At 49.2% G+C, this 15020-nt stretch overlaps 1 protein-coding gene across 1 annotated transcript; it reads right to left on the reverse strand.

Moving 5' to 3' along the window:
- Window positions 1-1217: 1217 nt before the first annotated feature.
- On the reverse strand, window positions 1218-10236 carry B3GNT9 (UDP-GlcNAc:betaGal beta-1,3-N-acetylglucosaminyltransferase 9). Its single transcript, XM_048958545.1, has 3 exons — window positions 9936-10236; window positions 5242-5284; window positions 1218-4503 (listed from the first exon to the last, which is right to left on the reverse strand). Exon 3 carries the CDS (start codon window positions 4437-4439, stop codon window positions 3192-3194), a length of 1248 nt encoding a protein of 415 aa, XP_048814502.1. The 5' UTR covers window positions 4440-4503; window positions 5242-5284; window positions 9936-10236; the 3' UTR covers window positions 1218-3191.
- Between the last annotated feature and the right edge of the window lie 4784 nt (window positions 10237-15020).

Below are 15020 nucleotides of genomic sequence, written 5' to 3' on the forward strand. Positions count from 1 at the left end.
GTACTGAAGTTTGTGTCTGAGCACCTGGACATAACAGCTTCATTTCAGAGCAGCATTTCAGTATTCCCCCCATGATCAATGCTGCCAAAAAATTGGGTCAAGTGTAAGATTTTAAAGGTGTTTCCTCCTTGAGCCTGCCTAGTCTATCTTTAGTACTGTCATTGCTGTAAGTATCCCAGTTTTCCCTTCCTGATGCAAAGCACACAGCAATGTTCTTTTTATGCAACTTGCAATCTCTGCCTACAAGGAAGATAACTGATCTGTCCCTGTAAGATAATCTTCTGCATGCTCTGCATTTCCCTAACAAGCTCCACGGGAGCATTCGGAGCTGAGGGTCCACACCTCAGAGCTCTGTTCAAAAGGAGGTCAGCAGAGGATCTTTCCTCCTCATTCTCATACACACCTAAGATTTTAGGGCTACCTGAAAGAGAAGCTCTCTAGTCAAAGGCTTTTTGCCTGCAGTGGCAGTAAGCAGAGTTTAATAAACTGCAGTGGGTACAGCTCTGCCCTCTGGTATTTCCTCAACACATTACTTATGCTGGCATTTGGGGTCTGTAAACTTCCAGCTCCACTGCAGAAGCAAATGGAAACTTTTAAACCGGGTTAAACAGGCCTTGCAGCAAAGACTGGCAAACAGAAGCAGATGTACCTTTCATCAGTAACATCAGATTTACGTTCATTGGACAAAGATATAAGCTGTTCTACAGACAGAGGCAATGCAGTGAGCAGCCTGCCCTAGGTCTGTTTCTGCCAGTCACCAGGTGTGTGCCAGCGCAGGTGGCTCACAGAACTGCAGAAGGGGAGGGGTTGGAAGGGACCTTGGATGTCCTGGAGTTCCAGCCCCCTTGCCCTGGGCAGGGCTGCCAGCCACTGAAGTGCTGTGTTAAACTGCTGCTTCGATCTGGGACAAAATGTGCTCATTGGTGCTGTGTTGTGTGCATGCTGTGGATCTGAAGACATTACAGAGGAAGGAGCCAAACGTTACTGCATCTCCAAGCTCAAAAGGAAGACCTTAATAAGGACTGCTGAACCTGACTGGCTGCTTTGCAGTCACGAGGTAAGCTGTGTTTATTTTTCTACATTAAGTGAAGTCCAGCATAAGGAAAGACTTACCAAGTTGTCCAAAACAATGAATGCTGTGCTTTCACGTTGCTGCCTTGGTGAAAAAGACGTGGTGTTGGTTGATTGCGTGTGGAGATGTACTCAATAGACTCACTCTGACAACTGGAGGCATGCCTGCGTGCTGTCCTTTAATCATGCTATAAGGAATTTCCCAGGCTGTAAACTAAACACAGGTAACACATTTCTCTACAACTCCTAATTCCGTACGTATCGCACATGGTACAGAGGGGTACACCTGGCATTCACTCACCAGTGAAGCTCTGGCTCCTTCCCACATATTACTCCTCATGCAGCCCATGTGAGAATGCTGCATTTCAGGATCTTTCCTGAAAATACCCTTATTCTGCTCATGGCCCTTGGATTCCTGCAGACGACCTTTCCCTGGAAATACATTATTGTAAGGCTTGAACTCTGAAGATGAAGGTAACATGTAAGACGTTACAAATATCGGTAGGTATGACCAGTGTGTTTTCCTTCACAGCTGCCCAGTGATACAAGAACGAAGCCAGCCTACAGCCAGATGGGAGGAAGGATGTGCCCAGGTCTGACTGCATCTGTACTGCAGGCTCTGATGAAATTAAAGCCGCTTCCTGGAGATTTACGACTGATTCCATTTCCTGGCTGTGTGGATGTGCCCTCCTGGTGGGGGATGGCATCTGGAGTTCTCTGAGGGATGGGGGGGGGTTGTTGAGGGAGAAGAAATTACAGAAGGAGTAGCAAATACAGCTTCAGAGGGGAATCCAGATTTTTAACCTCGGTTCTGAGAGATGTACTGTTTGATATCCAAGGAAGGGATGTTCTGTCATGGTAATCTGCTGCTAGAAAAACAAACTGCTTTGAACTATCAACTGTTCTTTGAAAGGCTAAGCAGCCTAGTGTTCTTGTCTGATATTTAAAATACTTAAGAAGTTATAGATTAACTGAAACATGGAAAATCCTTTACCAAGAGGAAGAATACTGGTGGGCTTTTTCTCCCCAAAAGTTTAGAAGGGCTTTTATTCTGAAGCCCTTTTGTCTGAAGACTGCTTTCTCCCTTCACATGACACTCACAGCAATGCTGAAAGTCCTGGCTGCTCTTTGCAGTTGACAGTACGCCAGGAAGAGCACTGAGGTCCAGAGAAGCCAGCCCAGTCCATTGACAAGATTTCCATTGGTTTGAAGAAGCTCTCAAAAGTGATGCAAGCGGCAGCTCTGTGTGTTTTCACCCTCACAAGCAAAAGGATCTCTTCAGATGCAAGCCTTCTGAAGATATGCATTAGAGGGTGAGAGAGGTCAGGTGCTGCTAGAAAGCTATGAGTTTTCACGGAGTGCCAGTCAGCACAGTGTAGAAAGTCTGATCTCCCTCAAGTGCCAAAAGATGGTCCTCTGAGTCATGACAGTGTCAGTGGAGCACGAATTTGAGCTCATGCTGTTGCAAAGAATGCTTTGTAAATCCATCCCTTCCCAGTTATTTACCCACCTGTCTTCTGCTCAACTGGCCTTGTCACCCCAAGCTTATTTTCTTCTAGTCCATGCTGTCTGCATCAACTCAATAGCTGTTCTTTCCTGGGGCTTACAGAAAGCCAATCAGGCAGTGATAATTTCATCTGAGCACCCCCTGAAGACAGCTGATTTCCTTAACTCTAGTTAACCATGTAGTTTGTTTCTCGTTGAGTCTGAATAACTCCAGCCCTAATCAAGGTAACAAGCTGACAGTGATCTCTGTGCTGCTCGGCTTCATCTCTTTCCCTCATCCTCCTTCCATTTTGCACATCTCTTAACAATGCTGAAAAATCTCCGAGGATGGCATTTTGCAATGTCTGTGCACACTGATCTGCTAAGCACTACTGTAATTCTAATAAATAATAATAAATTAAACATATGGTTATGAGTGTTTGGGCACGTTAATGGAGAAGGATCTATGTGGTATGTGTGAGCAAATGTGGAATTCTGGCAAATTCCTGCCAGAGTTTGTTGTCCTGTTAATAGGCTGCACTAAGATACTCCTAAAATCTGTTCATTTGGTTGCAAGCCCTCCAGGTTCCCTTTCTCAGCTGGTTTGACACTTTTCTGCTGCTGGTCTGCCTGCATTAACTGAGAGGTGATGCCTGTGTTGCAATTTGTGCTTTCCTTTTCCATTGGAAAGGCTTCTTCACTTGCCTCTTCTGAGTACAGGAAAGCCTTGGGCTGTGGAGCAGGTTCCACATGAGCCAGATCTCAGCAACTTTCAGACTGTGAACTACCATCAAATCCTTGTAAAAACAGGGGTCAAATGTCTGTAGGTGTGGGGCTGCAGAAGGTTTGACAATACCAAAGGTCTTGAATCCTTCATGCAAAATGGGTTTGAGGCTGATTCTCTGTAAGCACATGCCCAGAAAAACGTCATCGATGGGGAAGAGTTCTACCTCTCCACAAGCCCTGGACAGCTTCCTCATAGTGCAGCTGGACAGCAGGAAGCCTCCTCCTCCTGCATAGGCTGGGTAGATGCTGAGGCCATACATGGTCTCTGGAATGTAGTATTTACTCTTCCGGGTGCGGATGGGACGGGCATTGTAGATGATGTCCCCAACGAAGAGGTCCTCAGTGGGGTTGTGTCTCTCAAGGAAGTCAACGATGTTCTCGATGTTGACAAAAACATCAGCATCACCTTTAAAAATGAATTTCACGTTGTGGCAGAATTCAGCGGCCCAGTTCAGGAAGTGGATCTCCTTCAGGGTCAGGTTGAAGAAAGTGTCCATGAAATCCCAGAGCAAAATGTCCCGGTACGCCTGACTCTCCTGCTGCATCAGGGTCTCCCACGTTGCCAGCGATGTCCTGTTCTTTGGTGTCCCCAGGAGGAACACTCTCTGAATCTGCTCCCCATTCACCAAACCCTCCCTGCCCCAGGTTTTCCGGACAATCTCCCGTCTGTCGAAGTCTTCGACTACTGATTTGATAGCAATGAGCAGAAAGGGGCCTCCAGGTATTCTCCTGCATTTCTTGGGCTGGTTAATGAGGAGGTTGAAGTTCCTGTTGTCCTTGTTTAGGAGGTAACGCTTGAAATTGAAGGCAGAATCAGTGGATGGGGCTGGAGTTGCAGTTTGGACCCTGCCATTAGCCACTTCTGTTCGTCTAGTGCTAGGAACTAATGGGGGTCTGGGTGCTGTTGCCTCAGTCAGTGTGGGTCTCCCAGGTGCTCTGGGGTCAGGGAATATTCTCTGTGTTACTGAAGGCTTCTTCTGCGTCAGCTCCTTGTCCCCTTTGGGGGCTAAATACTCCAGCTGGGTGTAGAGCACTGAGCAAAGCGCTACCACCAGGAAAAGGGTACAGATTGCATCCCCCTTGAGATGAACTCTCATTGTCCCTGCGGTTTTCCTGGGGCTGCTAAAAGCTGTGGCTGAGCTGCCTGGCCCAAGCGTCCATCTGTAAATAAATGCGTGGCACATCAGCAACGAGGATTTACAAAACCAGCCTGCAATTTCATTTTACTTATGCAAACACCAGGACATGTTGAGGAACTCGCTGACAGACACACAGGTCACAAACCTAACGCAGAGCTCAGCACTGCGGCTGTGACTTGGGTAGGAGCTCAGACACCGAGAAGTCATCCCCAACACCCTGAAATACAGCGTGAAACCAGCCCTTCCTGCCCCCTCCCTCTGCCGAGTGCTTTATGCCATTTCAGAGACTTCTCCACTTATGGAGGAAGGTGGAGAATAATGGACAACACCATGCTTTCAGATATCTTTAGACTTTAATTTCTTCTGCCGTGGTCTCTTGGCAGATGGCAGATGTTCTGCGGCAGTGTTTGGTTGGGCCATCACTGGAGCTCTTCCCTGAACGCAAAGGGAGCTCTCCCGAACCAGCAATGATCTGTGCCTTCAGAAGGGATGCATTAGGCACGCTCTTGAATGCACACGGGGCCTTTTCACCGCCAGTAATCTTTATAAAATATTAAACTATTCTGAATAACTTCTCTTCCATTACGAAGGTCGGAAGGGCCATGCTGCCTCTGCCAACTTGCTCCTAACTGGTAAGTGAGAAGCATGCAGATAAATCCCAGCGCACAGAAGCGCAGCAGAGACTGGCATTAGGAATGCCTCATTTGCACATGAGAGACGAGGCTGCCCCGTGCGATACAAGATTTGATTCCCCACTTACGCTCTTCCCGGAGATCTTCTGCCTCATTCGATCAGTCCTTCAGCTGCAAGGAAAAACAGAGAATTAGAAGAAGGCGGAAAGCAGGAGGCGAATCTGGCTCAGGGGAAGAGCTGCTGGCAGCCTCACACATACGTGACTACGTATCTTGCCTGTGCTGTGTTACTAAAAGATACCTTTGAAGATATTACAGTTTTCTGTTATCATCTTTGAACTAGCTGAAGTTCAACTGGCTGAGTGTTTGTGAGAGCACTGCTTCTTGGATGGATTCTGGCCTCAGCCAGGATCCCCTTTAGCTCAGTGGCATCCTTTTTCAGCAAGTCCTTTCTCACTGTCATGGGCTGTATCACATGCTGATGCTAGCTGTGAATTTTGGGTTGGCCATCACCTTTTTAAAGCTCAAAATGAGATGGACAGGCTTGTAATTATGAAGCAGGAAACCAGTGTTACTCCCATGGATCCAGTCAACGTGAAAAAGGCAAATTAATTTCTTGGCTACTCCATTACAGCTGTTAGATGCAGGTTTCATGGACTTCTTCATTTGAACATTTTTTCATTGCTACTTGACCCCGTCTCCAAGTTACTCTTGAAGTGAAGAGCAGTTTGTCATCCTATGGTACCAGTTATCTTCTCCCCACGTGCAGCTCCAGCATACACACTAACCTCTGCATTGCCCCCACTCTTCTCCTAGTGTTACTTTCACAAGAGGTTTGCTTATGCCCCACTAAGGCTCTTTGTGCCTCAGGTAGATTTAAAATCATTTTCTCCCGGCTCTCCGAAACTAGCATGACTTGTGCTCAGCAGGGTACGCCATCACGGCCCTCCAGAGTGAGCAGGAGATGCGCAGCTCTGGGCAGGATGGATCCTGACCGTTTGGCTGTCTCCACTCATCTCTTTCCTCATCTTGATAGCAATTTTTTCCCTCTTTCTATACAAAAGTTTGATCTTATTTCAGCTGTCAGGCTCCAGATGGTAATTAGGGAACTGGATAAAAGTCCTGGCTCTTTCCCATGTTTAATTTTGTCAGCTACGGGTTTGGAATGAAATAATGGAACTCATGATTTCCATGACTTACAGATTTACCCTGCCAGCATCTCTGAATCTGGCAAAAAGGGCCCACAAAAGAAGCCAATAAAAACCCTGAATTGTTTTAAGCCTGGGCTGATAGCCCAGATTTTCTTCTGTGTTTTCAGTTATTGTAAGAAAAGAATCCGAAACAGCGATTTTCATGCTGAACTGAAGCAGTTTGGTGCTGAACAGACATTCAGTCTTCAAGAAGAGCCGCCAGCCTTCGAAGCGATCCCTTGATTGAGTGATGTGGGTTTCCTGGTCAGTGATAATTGTTTCCTTCTTTTGAGAGAAATGCCCTCAGTCGTCACACAGGTGTCAGCTCTGTCCTGTCCCTGAGTTCAGAGCGGCTGATGTCTGTGGCAGAGTCTGTCATGTCCCAAAGCCAAGAGGGTTATTCATCCACCTTGGCACCGGGGGCAAAAACAACAACAACAATTACAGCGCTTTAAAGTGAGCAGATGTGTGATGCCAAACAATAGAGCACATCCTTATGCCGCAGGCCTGATGAGTGGAGAGCCCAGCTGCAGTGATTCGGAGCAGACCAGGAGGGTCCTGGCAGAGGTGGGGCCGCAGGGGCAGAGATGCAGGGCAGGAGGGCTGGGGGCATGCAGCTGGTGGGGCAGCGGGGAGAGCCGGGGGACCAGCTCCTGCTTTTTGAATGTCTGAAAGGTCCTGACAAGTAGCCAAGGGAGGCTGCAATAAAAAATTCTCAAGAGAAAGATGATTTAAAAAATAAAATCTGCTCGCCCTTCATTCTCACTTGAATGACGTGAAGCTTTGGGCTCATCCTGGAAATGTTCTTCTCTTGCAGCGGCTGCCACATCTCCGTTACTTGGCGCTTCTGCTCACACGTGGGGAAAAGCCTTTGGATACTGCTCCTGGATCTCAGTCACGATGGCGTGGTGATTCTGGCGCGCTGCTTTGCGCTGGAAGAGTGGTGACTCAGCCTGCTCGACCTTGGGAAAAGCAGCTGTGATAGCAAAGCAAGCTGCAGATGTGCTACGTGGAGGAAGGGGATCCAGAACAGCCAAGCATAAAGGTGGTCAACCCCAGAGCACGCTGCCCAGAAGGCGTTTCCACCCAGGTCTTCTCCCTCTCTCCTGGAAGGTTTGGGTTGTGCAAGAGAGGGGCTGGGCTGCTGATGGAGATGCCCTACCTGCTTCAAAGAGCTAAAGGAAGCGCTGGGGGCTCTCTGAGTTTCTGCAGTCCTCAGAGGAACCTGCAAAATCTGGGGTGTTGTGGGTGTCTTGAGGCAGCACTTGAGGTTTGAGCTGCTTGTTTTTGCTTTGTGTTGCTTGAACCTGTTTGATGGGAACGGCGCCCAGCGCTGGGCTCTGCCAGCAGCAGGGATTGTTATGTGTAACTGAAGACCAGCGAACATCCTCACACAGGAGCGGTTCAGTTTGAGGAACCCGACAGCAGCTGCACGATGTCCACCGTGAGCAAACCTGCAGCTGGGACTGACGTGGGCCTCCAGCAGAAGGAGAGCTGTGATACCCCCTGTGCTCCTCTGCTCCATCTCCTTTGTCAGCTCTGCCTGTTGCGACAATGGAACCGTTCCTGTGCCACATCTGCCCATGTGAAAGCCACGCAGCACCGCTCACCCCCCGCCTATGGTGCCACTGCTCTCAGCCCAGCGCTGCTGCTCTGACGTGGAATCCCAGCCCCCAGAGAACCTCAGAACAAATCCTGTGAGAAGATGCAGTGCTTCTTGGTTTCTCAACCCTGCCTCATCTGCCAAAGTGATGCTGGCCAGCTCTTATGCTGGTGAACCACGTGTCCTGGTGACCACGTCCTGTACATCAGGTCCTGCAAGTGCTGAAGACCTCTGGGACCCCCTGAAGAAATCTGCTCCCCGGTGCTTGACATTTCTCCAATTTCTGGGCTGTTTGGCAGCTGTGGGGATTTCACCAGCAGCTCACTTGACACAGCAGGTTATTAGATCTTCTATTCTTCTTTCAGCCTCTCCCCCCGCGCTGCCTTTCCCCTTGGCCCAGCTCTAGGAGCAGGCTCTCACTCCACGCCAGGCAGAGGAACAGAGCTTCCATTCACAGTGCTGCTTCCAGGTGATGCTGCCTTTCCTGCAGTCCTTCCCCTCCTGCTCACAGCCACGCTGGCCTCTGGCAGCCCATAGGGATGCCAGGAGCATCCTGGGCTCCTTCCACCTCCTGTTGCTTTGAAACACAGCAGATTGGTCTTAGTGCAAGTCTCATGCAAGACTTCATTTTGTGTCCCATGGGTGTTTGGCTCTGTTGGGTGCTGCAGGAAAACATCAGCACCCAGTGCATGAAAGCATGCACAAAACTGCTGACATTTAGTGGTTTGGGCTGGTTTTGCAGCCTTTAAAAGGGAAAAGAACAGTTCTGTGTGTCTGACCAGGAAAAGAAGCCCTCTTTATTTATTGTCTGGCTGTCATGTAACAAGCTCTAGTTCTGGCATTACTTCTTTTTTGTTCTTGTTTCTTTTATTTGGTTTGGTGCAGGAAAAAAAAACAAAAAAAGAAATCATGAAAGTGAATGCTGTTAGCGGCTTCAATGCTGAACAAATTCTGTGTGTGTGTGTGTGTGTGCTGTAGGATAGCTGTGGAGTGTCCCGTTTGCAGCTCTAGAATTAACAGTGGTGCTGAGCAATCTGAGCGTCTTGCCCAGAAGACGGGCAGGCTGAAACAAAGAGACGCCCTTTGGCACATTGCTTAGTGCGAAGCCCTACAAAAAACAAGAAAAACAGTCGCTGTGCTGCCTAACCAGAAAAAAAGGCAGTCTCATTCCATTCTGAACTCCCTAAACAAAGTGAAAGCAGGTTTAATTAGCTGGATGTCTCCGCAGAGCTCTCCCAGGGGTTGGAAGCTGGAGCCGAATGAAGGCAGTGTGAGGCCACCCGGTGTCAGAGGCTCTGCCCATGAGCAGACAGCATCCCCGCTGCCATGGGGCAGGAGCCCCTATTTCTCTCCCAGCTCGCCCCAGTGCTGCAATGTGAGGCTACATCGGCTCCTATCTGGCCGCTCCCGTTGTATGACAGCCTCCTGCAGCCTGGCCTGGCCCGGGGGGCACGAGGAGATGGCAGTCACACGGTGTTGGTGCGGCTGTCGTGTCATGCCTGGTTACCACTGTGAGAGGCAGCTCCACAAACAGGCTGACAGCACGGCACGAGCGTCTCGGAGCTGCCGAAAGTTCCTGCAAGTCGTGCTCAGCAACTTCCTGCCTCATTCTGCTCTTTCTCTTCCAATTTCCCACGTTTCTCTCAGCGCACAGCCATGAGAGCGCAGGGAGAGATTCCCATCCTCTCGCAGGAAAGAAGCAATTTTCTGTGCGTTGCGCTGTGTGGCCGCGGAGAAACCCCGGCAGCCGTTCTCTAAAAGAAGCCCCGAACTTTGTGCTGTGACAGCGACCAGAGACACGCAAAGAGCGCCCGATGGAGAGCAAAGCACAGCCCACGCGGGGCCAGGGCCGCGCGTCCGGAGGCTGCGATGGCAAGTTCGGGGTCCCGCAGGCAGACACGTCTCAGGAGCCACGGCGCAGAGGGAAGAGCTGGCAGAGGGGAGCGCGGCAAAGAGGAAACGGGAGAACTCCCACCGCTCGCACGGGGCCCGGCTCTGCCCCGACGGAACGCACGCAACGTCTACTTACATCCCATTCGATAGCGCGGATCCCGCGTCCCCTCGGTACCGTCCCGGCAGCGAGCTGCCAGGCAGGCACATCTGGATGTAGTTAGCGGAAGACATTCTTCAGCCTTTCAGCAAAGCCGAGGAAATTCTGGCCGAGCCAGGCGGGGTTCTCCCCTGCACCCCGCGCCGCGCTCACACTGCGGCCCTTCCCCCGCGTGTCCGCGTGGTGCCGGGGGGGCTCGGCCCGCGGGGGTCCGCCACGATGGGGCCCCGTCTGCCCGAGGTCGGTGGGGTGGAAGGAGCGGCCGCACCGGGGAAGCAGCTGGCTGCGGACCCAATGCCGGCACGTGACCGGCGGCCGTGCGCGCAGCTGGCCTGCGGCACAGAGCGCGGGGACAGGATGGGGTCCCCTGGGTTCTGCTCTTTTTCTGGCTGAAGCAGCCAGGAAAAAAAAAGAGAAAAGAGGAAAAAGAAAAGATTTTTTAATTGTAACTTTTTTTTTTTTTTTTTTTTTTTTTTTAACAGGATTTGTTCTTTCCCAATTTAGCTTTTTATTTTATTTTGTTTTGTTTTGTCTTGTTTTTAATTCCATTATGATTATTTACCTCTGCAAAGGTTGCAGAAACTGAGGTTGGGTTCAGTCCTTCAAGAAGGAAACTCAACCTGGTGTTTGTTCCTTTATCCTAGCAGGGAAGTGATGGGAGGGATGGAGAGCTGAGCAGAGTCTGAAGGTGGATCATGGAATCATGGAATCATTAAGGTTGGGAAAGACCTCTAAGGTCATCGAGGCCAGCCATCCTCCTACCAACATCACCCACTGCCCACGTCCCTCAGTGCCACATCCCCACCCTGGGACACCTCCTGGGACGGTGACTCCCCCCCTCCGTGGGCAGTTGTGCCACTATTTCAGAGCAGAACTTTTTCCTAATAATCCAACTACGCCAAAATTCCCTGAACACCAAACTAACACCCCTGCCTTCTTCCTCTTATTTTAAAACTCTTATTTTGAATTACTTCAACACAAAAAGGTTTTAACAGGAGCTGAGTCTGAATGGTTGTCACCACCTACTGATGGCAGTTTCTGTTTCTGTCTCTTGGTTTCTCTGTTTCTGCACTGGACGCACTGACCACTCGTCTTCCCAAGACTGGAGAGTGCCCAGTGGGACCTCCATAGTATGGCAGCTTTTTGTTTATGCCAAGCTTGTCATAAAGCTGTGGTTTTGACCTATTTGGTTGTTTTCAAAAAACCCCTGTGTGGCTGAAGACACCTCCCTCTTTCTCCTCCACAGCAGCAGCCCCAGGCTATCTACCTTTCATCCCTCCCCTGGGTGACAGTCCCGGAGGCGAGGAACAGACGGCGTCCTCTGCTGGGAGCTGTGTCACTCTGCGTGGCAATGCTGTGTCGGTAATTTGGTCAGTGGCGCTGTGTATGCAGTGTCTGCCTGCCTGCCGTAGGGCAGAGCCCTGCTGCCCATCACACCCCTGGGGAGCCATGCTGTGCTGCTGGGAATACAGCGTGGTGATAAATGAAGAAGGGCCGATCTTGGGATTTAAAGTACTGCCTGAGGTTTCAGTGTGTCAGAGTGAAATATTGCTCTGCTCCAGCTCATGGCTGAAGGAATTTCCCCGAGTGCAGCTGTCAGGTCAGCCCATGGCTTCCTGTGCAAACCCAGAGCAGAAGATGGGAAGTCCAAACCCAGCAGCTCCCCCGCAGTGGGCTGCTGCCCCTGAGAACGCTGACCACGAGCGGGGCCCAGGGGGCAGGAGTGGTGCCGTGGGCTTGGAGCAGCCTCACAGATGTAGCAGCACTGGAGGGAACACGGGGAGCTGCCAGATGGCACTTTGGGGTGACCCCACCTGAACAGGCTCAACCATGAGTCGCTAGAAACCGAAGAGGTCATGCTGGCTGTGCTGGGTTTTGACTTGAAATGGCAGCCATGCACTTTCAGGTGGGCACCGGCCTTGGGGAGGACTCTATTCTGCATCCAGAAACCTCAGCTGGATGCTGCTGTGACAGCTGGTGAGGCCAGAACTTCAGAACCCTTTTCTTCTCACCACCGTATGAAGTGCTTAAAAAGAAAGTCTCTCAGGCTCTTTTTGTCAAAAGTATATGTTTATTTATAAAAGAGAATGGAAAAATAGACCAAAGTGCTTTTTTTTTTTTTTTCTTCTCCTATAGAAGACAATACATATAGGCTGAATGTCCCAGACCTGAGTATGCGTGGTTTTGCAGCCCACAGCTGCAGATGCTGATCCCAATCTGATGCTGCATAGTGTGGAAATTTGGAAGTAGAAGGTCAGCAAGGGATTTTTCCACTGATGACTAAGGGACTTGACCACAGATCTCCAACTGATTTAAATTAGTCAAACTCCTTCACTGGCTTTAAAAGTTCAAACCCAGTCAAATCCAGAGAAGAAAAAAAAAATTCATTTTACTGCAATTTTTTTTACTTCAGGCCTTACAAATTGGATCCATTGCTGTGCCAAAGCCAAGTGGCCAGACTCAGCTGTGGGAAGCAGAGCACCTCACCACCCCCACTCACCCACCCTGCTGTGTTGGTCAGACTGAAGAAACCTTCTCCATCCCCATTCCAGTACTACCTTGGATTCAGACGTGCAATGCCAACGGTTCATAGCTACATGTGAAGTTTCAGCTAAACTCAACAAGTGAGTCTGGAGCCCCTCAGTGCCTTGTGTGCCACGTTGGGTTCCTGCTCTGAGGTATGTCTGAAAGGCAGAGCTGACCCTCTGACCCACTGAGGATGTCTCCTCAGTCCTGAAGCAGATTTTTCAACGGATAGCAAAAGGGGAAAAAAACCCACAATTTTGTCACACAAGGAGACCTTTTGCCAGAGCAGCTTCCTCTCCAGGCACCTACAACTTCCCCAAGCAAGTGGTTTCCCTCACCCTACACACCCCTTGATCTTAATGTCCAGATCTTGACATTTTCTGCTGCTATTTCCTCCAGGTTGTGAAACAGATACAGTACTGAGACTTGCTGCGAAACTTCAGGAAACCATTTTAGCTGGGGGCTCTGCAACCTGAAGCTCTGCAACCCGCAGTGCTCAGACAGGAGCTTCCCATTCTGCATTAAAAATAATCCACATATCTGCCTCTGCAAGTGTGTGGAGCCCTGGAAAGTGCAGCTGCAAGCGGTCAATTGGCATTTGTTCTTAATTTGACTTGCTGTGAAAAACTGAAAGTGAATTTTATTATTTCTTTTCAATTTGGCTCACGGTTTTGCAGCGGTTCCAATCACTAACACCAAAGCCCTGTCCTTTTTGCGTCAGCTCGCCCATAGGCAGCTGCAGCTTGTGAGAACTACAGCCAGCAGAAAGCACCTTCCCTGCCCCGCTTCGATTGATCAGCTGGGATGATCAGTCTTTTTCAGCATGTTAAAATCTATGGTGTATTCCTCACCATCATCCAAGAGGCCCAAGGCTGGACTTTGCATGGCTCCGTCCTGCAGGGCAAGTTTGATGCTTTCCTTTGTTCCCATTTTACACCTGAGTGTCTCCCTCTGTTTACCTTCTGAGCAACCTCATGTGAAAGTCTGCGCACTTTGACTTCCACTCTCTCTCGCTGCCCAGCTGTAGCTCCACTGTGCCAAAACAACTCGCTCAAATCCTCCTTTGGATGTGTTTTTATTCCTTCTGGCAGACTGAAAGGAGCCTCCTTCAAATCTGAAACACTGCTAAAACCACAGAAACGGTCTGCACCACAACAAAAGCCCTCTTGGATCCTGCCCTGGACGCATGTTTTGGCCTCGTTTCATGCTGTTTATTTTTTGTCTCTCATTTCATTTTTTACACAGAACTGATAACTATCTTCATTTGCTTTTAATAGCGCGTGCTGGTTTGATGCATGTTTGATGGCCTCCCCCAGCAGCATTTTTTTCAGGCGTATCTACACATAGGGAAAAGCTGCCAAGGGATGCAGCCCAGTCCAGCTGCAGCTTTGCTCTCAGCCCATCTCACACACTAGATTCAGCTGATCAGTGTAAGGAGCACTAAGGGGGTCACCTGCATGTCTTGGCACCTGAGTAGGGGCAGTGTGCAACAGCTTTGCCCAGGAGAAGAAGAAAGCCAGCGTCCAGCACCGAGTGCCTGCTTTCCAGCAAGTATCCCCAACCTGTAATTCTTCCTCTGGTTTCACTCACTGCATTGCTATCAGAGGTAAAGACTCTGATTTCTTCCATAAACCTCTGCTAATGTTTTTTGTTGCGAGTGCTTCTTCCTGTCCTGTGTGCTGCAAGTCCCCTTGTCCTGGCATGCTGGTGCACAACAGCTGTAAAATCTTCTGAATAAAACAGGCCCAAGTAAGTCTGGAGTCATGCCCTAACCATGTGTCAATTCAATGCAAAGGACACTGGATTCTCACATCCTATAATTCGTCTATTTCATCACAAGGCATCTGTGAAAATTGCCTCTATCTGTGTTTGTGCCAAATGACACAGAAAAAAACAACTCTTTTAGCAGGCAGGAGTCTGCTTGAGACCAGAATCAAATGTGCATTGCACATAATATACAACTACTGGTACCTGATTTCTGAAAAGAAGGAGCCAGGAGCTCCAGCACTTAATGGCACGTTAGGGAGGGAATCTGTGAGTAAGAGGAGACACACAGGCCAATTGCTAGCAGAGGAATAAAACGCACAAGGTTTGCATTATAAAAAAAAAAAAAAAGAAAAAAGCATTCATGCTCAGTGCTCCATAATAACAGCAAAGAGAGTTTTTGTACTTAAAGTAGATGCCAAAGAATGAGCTTTTCTCATTTTGAGTGCTAAGAGATGATATAAAAGCTTTTATACACCAATGAGCCACTGCTTTATAATTGTATGAACACTGAACAATGAATACCGGTAGGCTGAAAACTTAGAAATATTCACTACCAATGAGGCAGCACACTGTGCATAGGTCGTGTTTTCTGAAAAGCCATTTGCTGCAAAATAAAGAGCAAACACTGTTGCTCTTACAGCAACTTTCAAGTTTCTGATTTTTTTTTTAGAACCATTGGCCAGGTGGGCTGCTGCCAGAGTTCCCCAGCCAGGGAAAGCTAAATGCTCCCAAGTACAGTCCCACTGCAGCCCAAACTAACAAAGACCAGCA

Source organism: Lagopus muta, chromosome 12, assembly GCF_023343835.1.
Source record: "Lagopus muta isolate bLagMut1 chromosome 12, bLagMut1 primary, whole genome shotgun sequence".
In the NCBI taxonomy this organism is placed as follows: domain Eukaryota; kingdom Metazoa; phylum Chordata; class Aves; order Galliformes; family Phasianidae; genus Lagopus; species Lagopus muta.

Excerpts from the sequence above, each read along its gene's own strand:
- B3GNT9 (XM_048958545.1), bottom strand. The coding sequence starts at position 4,439 with ATGAGAGTTCATCTCAAGGGGGATGCAATCTGTACCCTTTTCCTGGTG.